Raw genomic sequence first — 7462 nt, 5'->3', positions numbered from 1 at the left:
AGTCTAAAAGGCTGAGAACCACTGCTGTAAGCAGAGTGCTGTAGAAGAGAAATGGGGGGGGAAACAAGTTATCTGCCGCCCTCTGCTGTTAATAATCACTTACTGCAGCGCCACACAATACAGGCCATGACTGAAATACTAGGAATGCTGCAGTGGATACAGTTTACCATCATTTAAAATTGCTTGAAAAACTAATTGTGAACCGAGAAAATGCCAAAAAAATGCCAAAAAGGTTCTATATAAGGAGAAATAACCCTTTTTGGCACAAAAGGGTTCTTTGGGTTAAGCTATGCTTTATGTATATTTACACATTAGGCTATTTAAAATTATTATACTACATTATATTTGTGCCTTTATTTCAATTTTACTTTGACACACCTTTATTCCAAAGAAAATAAACTTAAAATTTACATCTGCACTGAATCAACCTATTATTATACCAACAAACTGATCTGAAAGAAATACATGTGTTCTAGAAATTTTACATCCATATCTGAGCGTGTGTAAACAGTACAGTTACAGGAAAGACCCTGTTATAAATGTTGCCCGTGGAGCAGAGAGCCCTCAGCCGTTTGACATGTAGTGTGTGTGTGTGTGAGAGAGAGAAACATAAATATTCTGAAAGATTTATTTTATTCGGGTACATTTGTGTGTGTGTGTGATGGTATAATTGCCTTCTGAAAAACTATCCGTCTGGAAAAAATTTATTTCTTTTGGGAAAAATTGCGCTAGTGCCAGCTTAATTTGAAAAATTTGTGTGATCATTTAAGACATTTTTATTATCGTGACAAGCAATATATAACACAGCAATTCACAGTACAACAGTTACAGAGATTAAAATAAATCCATGTTTCTTTATTCATATTTTTAAAAATAATTTTTACCTGTCTAAAATCGTGTTTGGTCTCATACTGTATCGTGTATCTTGTCAGTGTCTGCACTTGCTTGGCCATTTTTTTTTGTGATAATCAGGGTCCAGCTGAATTCAAGTGATTTGTTAGATGGGTATAAAAAAGGTTATTATACCGCGGCAGCCGACGTGTGAAGACCGAAGAGTAAAGACCATCGACTCTACCGTGCGACTCCACCGGACAGGGACACCGGTAAAGGATATAAGTATCGCTTTTTATTTTTCCTCTTTCCTACTTGTTTCACTTCTGTTTCAGTTTTTATAACCATTTCTTACTGTGTAAGCAAGTTGTTGATGTTTTAAAATGTGTGCTTGCTCAGTGTTGATGTCTGTATAGGTTGTTTAATCAGTTTTAGTTTTATTTAATTTTAGTACTTCATACTATATAGAAATGAAATAATATATATTGAATTTTATTTTTATATGTATATGTGTGTGGCTGTGGCTGTACATACACATGTAGTTGTTTTTTGGTGTTTGGCTTAGTGTTATGTCAGAAGCATTATTATACTCATACCTTTTGTTGTTTTAATATTTTGAATTGTTTTTAGCTTATTTTTTTGTTTTCATTTAAATGTTTAGTATTGAAATCTTGTATGCATTTGTCAATTTTATTTAATTTCTTTATTTTCTTAAATGTGTGTATATAGTATATACAGAGTTTTGACTTTTAGTTTGAGTTACTTTTTCTTATTTGTAAGTCGCTTTGGATAAAAGCGTCTGCTAAATGACTAAAAGTAAAAGTAAAGTAAAATAGCACTCTCTGTTTTAGAAATATAGTTTTTTCAACCCCCTCCACCATACTCACCCATCCAACATGCCAGTTACAAATATATGTTGATTGCTAAGAAACCACAAAAAAACAACAACAAAAACTGAATGGAATGTTAACTTGCACAAATAAATAAAATTAACATGCAAAAAATTATTATTATTATTATTTTTTAAATCAATACGTAAGTAAAGTTATAATTTGAAAAGCTTGTCATCAAATAGTACCGGTATATTAATGAAACTCTTATTTTGCATCTCACCACCAGGTCATTACCCTTTACCTTAAATAAATATCAAGTATTTACTCCACATTCTCCTTTAAACCAAGTAGTCTTGACTTTTTTTTTTTGTATGCTGCAACTTTCCCCAATTCTGTAACCCATGAAAGATGGTGAACCACATGTTTCTGAAAATGGAGCTAAAAGACTAACTATAGTATTGTTTTTAAATTTATAAGCATTAAATATAAATTTTACATTCAGATAAGCATTTACACAATAAAAACAAAGGACCCACGACAATTTCAGCACTGGGAAGGGCTAAATAGTGTTGATTGAATTTAGTGATGTCTTTTGGATGCTCCATACTGAACCAAAAGTAGACAGCAAACTGATATTTCTGGCATCTCGGTGTTATTGGTCAGTGACGCATCCATTTTGATGCTAACTCTCCTTGCAATGATTAGGCTTGCCATCCCAAGATGGGGATACAATCAGAGAAACATTTATTAGAACTATGGAGAGTACAGAACAGCAGGCAAGAGAAAGGAATTTCTCTTGCCGCTGCCGCTGTGCAGACACACGTTCAAGTTGTTTGCCGTTTATGCCAAAGATAATTTTATGCATCTGTTTGGAGGGATGAGTTATAAGAAAAGCCTTTTAGAATCTAAATGAAACACTGAAACTCATATGAGCATGTTGCTTGTCAATAAAAGAGCTGCAGGGCATCTTACATGACATGATAACTAGAACTTGCGTTCATGTCATGTCTTTCCTGAAGCTGTTAGACTGTTGAACTCTAGCCATGCTCTGTAGGCATTCCATCTCTCCTTTTGAACACTTACATATACACACATACATACATACACACACTGATCTGCATTACAAACACTTTATCCACCTTAAATGTAATATTTATTATAGGCTAAATACTATCGATTATCTCCTTTTGACAATTTCTTCTTGCTTTTAAACCGGGACCTGAGTTCTAATTTCGTACCATAACATGGAAATGTGAGTTGGTATGACAATAAAAGTTCTTTGAATCTTTGAATCTTTGAATGTTAGTGTGCTGATTAAATAGAAGACTAGCGTGTACCTATTAATAAACAGATCAAACTGTCCAGATTGCTATATACTGCTAGAACACATGTATTTCTTTCAGATCAGTTTGTTGGTATAATAATAGGTTGATTCAGTGCAGATGTAAATTTTAAGTTTATTTTCTTTGGAATAAAGGTGTGTCAAAGTAAAATTGAAATAAAAGCACAAATATAATGTAGTATTATAATTTTAAATGGCCTAATGTGTAAATATACATAACGCATAGCTTAACCCAAAGAACCCTTTTGTGCCAAAAAGGGTTCTTTCTCCTTATATAGAACCTTTTTGGCATAAAGGGTTCTTTGAAGTTGAGAACACTAGGGTTCTATATAGAACCCCAAAGAACCTTTTTTTTCTAAGAGTGTACATTCTACTTATGTGACATTCATTACTTTTTTGGAAATATGTAGTTGGCCTATTCAGATACAGTGTCCACAATTAAATCTTTTACTGATTTAATCTCAACAATAAAACTATTTATAGCCTATATATATATATATATATATATATATATATATATATATATATAAGAACAAATGCATTATATATTATAAAATTACATTACAAAGGAGTAATTAAAACTTTTTTTTTATTATCTCCACTGCCAGTAAATATTTATCATTTATTCAAATTAAGCTGGCACTAGCACGATTTTTCCCAAAAGAAATAATTTTTTACCTTCTTTTTCCAGACGGATAGTCTTTCAGAAGGCAATTATACCATCACACACACACACAAATGTACCCGAATAAAATAAATCTATCAGAACATTTCTCTCTCTCTCTCTCTCTCTCTCTCTCTCACACACACACACTACATGTCAAACGGCTGAGGGCTCTCTGCTCCACGGGCAACATTTATAACAGGGTCTTTCCTGTAACTGTACTGTTTACACGCGCTCAGATATGAATGTAAAATTTGTAAAACTGGCATCACATCCTTTCCTTTGCTTGTTCCTCATCTTTTTCCTTTCCTATTCTCTCCCATTCTTACCCTGGACCACAAAACCAGTCATAAGGGTATTTTTTTCATAATTGAGATTTGAATAAATGTTTGGCTAATATTTGGCTAAGATACAACTATTTGAAAATCTGGAATCGGAGGGTGCCAAAAAATCTAAATATTGAGAAAATCGTTTTTAAAGTTGTCCAAATGAAGTTCTTAGCCATGCATATTACTAATCGAAAATTGAATTTTGATATATATATATATGGTATGAAATTGACAAAATTTCTTCATGGAACATGATCTTTACTTTAATATCCTAATGATAAAAGAAAAATAGATAATTTTAACCCATGCAATGTATTGTTGGCTATTGACTTTCCTTTCCTTCTTCTTGTTCCTTATCTTCCCTTTCCCATTTGTTACTCTTTTTTCCTCTCCTCTTTCCTCTCCCTATTTCCTGTTCCCTTTCCCTTTTTTATTTTCTGGTTTCTCTCCCTTCCCTTTCCCTCTTTTTTCCCCCCGCTTTCCCATTCCCCTTACTTTTCCCTTCCCTTATCCATTTCTTCATCTTCTCTTCCCTTTCCCTCTTTTTCCCTTCCTTTTCCCCCTTTCTCCTCTTGGTCCTCCTTTTTCATTTCAGATTTCCTCCCCGTTCCCCATTTCTTCTCTTTTCCTTTCCCTTCTCTTCAATATTTCCTCTTTTTGGCCCCCTTTTCTCTCCCTTTCATGATTTGATCTATTAGTCCTTTATAGGTTCCCTTCTAAACCTCTTCTCACCCTTTTTCTTTCCTCATGTCTTCTATCATTCTTTTTTACTTTCAAATCTCTTCTCCTCTTACTTTCCAATTTCTCTTCCTTATTTCATTCTCATTCCCTCCCTAGTGTACCTCAGACACAGCATATATAAGGTTTTGTTAATGATTTCGTATATAAAAACAATCTCTTTTTATAGTCTGATGCAACAGACTGTTTCATCACATATTCACACAGTTGTATGATAATCTAGCAACACACTCTCGCACAGCTCATCTTTCACAAGCGATGTGTGATACCTGGGATGAGATGCGGCGGATTTTGTACGCTTTATGTTCAGACGTGAGGTTGATTATACATCTATGCATTATTATGCATGCATGCGTGTGCACCTGTCAGCATACTGTAGTTTTCCAGCAGGTGAGATGTGTTAAAATGTTTTTTCAGTTGTCATCATTGATCCCATCTGGTCAATACGAGGACACAAGCTGCTACTGGATGTATTTAGAGGAAAAATCACATATGGAAATCGCTCTCTGATGATATGAGTGTGTGTTCTCTACATTCAGATCAAACCACCCGAGGTTTCTGTCAAAATATGTTTGATGGATTTTTACTGGGTTATTCAATGAATTTTACACACAGCTGTCCATCATTTGTCATTTTGAGAGACAGCTGATAGAGAAGGATTCTGACCAATCAGCAGTCAGCTTGGTAACATTTAGATACAGTTCACCAAAAAAATTACAATTCTCTCATAATTTTCTCACCCTCTTCTTTTCCATACCCATTTCTTTCTTTTGAGGAATAAAACCAAATTTTTATTAATGCACTGGTCTCTCTTTTTTTTTCCGAGATGGATGTGGATCAAAGATTTCAAGCCATAAAATGGACCCTAAATGATAAAAATGTCAGTCTGTCTAACATAAAGCTGTCATATGGCTTTAGAAGACAAGAACTACTTTTATGATTTTGAAGAATTTCTAGGCTATTTTCTTTAGGTGAACTGTCCCTTTACATTTTTAATGACATTCCTTACCTCAAATCAAAATTTCTCATTAAGCATCATCATTTTCTGCTTTCTTTTATATTCCCTCCTTCAGACAAAAAAATAACAACAATAATAATTATATATTTCGATAGGCTGCAAAAGTAAATGTATAACAATGTTTTGTTTTGGTTATCTTTGAGTACATCTTTCAGTTTACACTGGTTGCTATCCAACAGGCTTTAATAGTATTCAATAGTACAGATGTTTTTTTTTTTTCTTTTTTTTTTCTTTTTTTTATCTATTTGCAATCAGAAAGTTACTCAGAAATGCAGACAACCATTGTGGTTTTCAAACAGAAAGATGCAAATTAAAAGTGTCCCACAAAAACGACGACACATTCTTCAACACTCTGAAGCATCGAGGCAGCCCGGTCTGTGGTCGCAAGTCAACATTTAGGCTGTTGAAATTTCTCAGTTTGCCTTTACGGAAACAAATGATCGCAAAAGCATACCCACAATCTTTAGCTGCAAATTTTCATCAGACAGGCTTAGTGTATAAGTCAGTTTGTTCTGATGTGTTTAAGGGTACTTGATAGGAATACTGTGTGTGTGTGAGTTTCTGTGAATCACTGAAGCTTGTGTATTTGGTCACAACCCATTTTTAACACCCTGTTTTTATCAGTCAAGGAGCGGGAGGAGCAACTCTTTGCAATTTCTTAAAGTGCCGCCTCCTCGCTCCCTTCGTCGTACCCTCTTATCTCCAAAAAGGACAGTGTTTTAGTCTTCATTTCCAATGCAACTGTTCTTAGGTGTGGTTCGCGTCGAGCTCCTCATTGCTGCGGTTCATGGTGGAGTCGCTGGAGGGGATGGTTTTGCTGATGCGGTCCAGAGTGTCTGCGCTGGTGGAGTGTTTGGACTGAACTTTGCCGATTTCCTCTAGAGCGCTGGCCAAAGAGTCCAGATCACCTCGTTCCTGATGCTGAGCTTCCCATAAACTCAGAATGACAGCAGACGGGCTTTTCTGGCATGCAAAATAACCCAGGTTTCTGAATGGGAGAAAAAGACGAAGGACAAACTTGGATCAACAGCACAGCCTGACCAGAACAAAATTACAATTGCAACAACAGAATTAAAAAAAATGACTGAACAAGGTCTCTCTGCAAAGAGAGAGCAGGGAAGACTTGTGCAGGGTGAGGAGGTGAAGTAAAATGCTAATGAAATTGTGTTTGTAAAACAATTTAAGTATGCTTTAACTGGTATTTTATACATATTTTTTTACTGGTCTATAAAATCCAACCTATTACATATTCGTGTCGCATGAAGCCCAAGAGAACAGAAAATACTGGTAAAACATTATAATAAGGCTAAATTTTTTAACATTAGGGTAACTTTTTATTGTAAGGTGTCGTTGTTGTACGTTACATGTACTTACTATTATAATAATAATAAATGATGCATAATTACATGCACTTAACACTCAGCCAAACCCTAATCCTAATCCTAACCATATAGTAATTACATGTAGTTAATTAATATTACTCAGTACTTAACAAGGACACCTTGAAATAAAGTGTAACCAACATTAGTTACAATGCATTAGGTATCATGAACCAACACTGACCAATATTTACAACATTTATTAATCTTAATTCTTATTCATTTCTACACATACTAATACAAGTTTAGATTTTAAATTAAAATGATAAAATTATAAATGAACAAAAGTTAACGTGTTATGAATTAACATTTGAACAGTATATTTAAA

The 7462-nt window shown here is 34.3% G+C and overlaps 1 protein-coding gene across 1 annotated transcript in view; it reads right to left on the bottom strand.

The window, feature by feature from the left end:
* Window positions 1–5820: 5820 nt before the first annotated feature.
* LOC306862670 (netrin receptor UNC5D-like) overlaps window positions 5821–7462 on the bottom strand; it is a gene marked incomplete at its 5' end in the record, with an annotated part of 197990 nt that continues 196348 nt past the window's right edge. The window contains one exon of the mRNA XM_079405596.1: window positions 5821–6743. Coding sequence (XP_079261722.1) covers window positions 6503–6743 — 241 coding nt within the window. The 3' untranslated portion in view covers window positions 5821–6502. The remainder of the gene's footprint in view (window positions 6744–7462) is intronic.

Source organism: Barbus barbus (assembly GCF_936440315.1).
Source record: "Barbus barbus genome assembly, chromosome: 43".
NCBI classification, from domain to species: domain Eukaryota; kingdom Metazoa; phylum Chordata; class Actinopteri; order Cypriniformes; family Cyprinidae; genus Barbus; species Barbus barbus.
The sequence above is the reverse complement of the archived record's forward strand: the minus strand, read 5'-3'. Positions and strand labels throughout refer to the sequence as shown.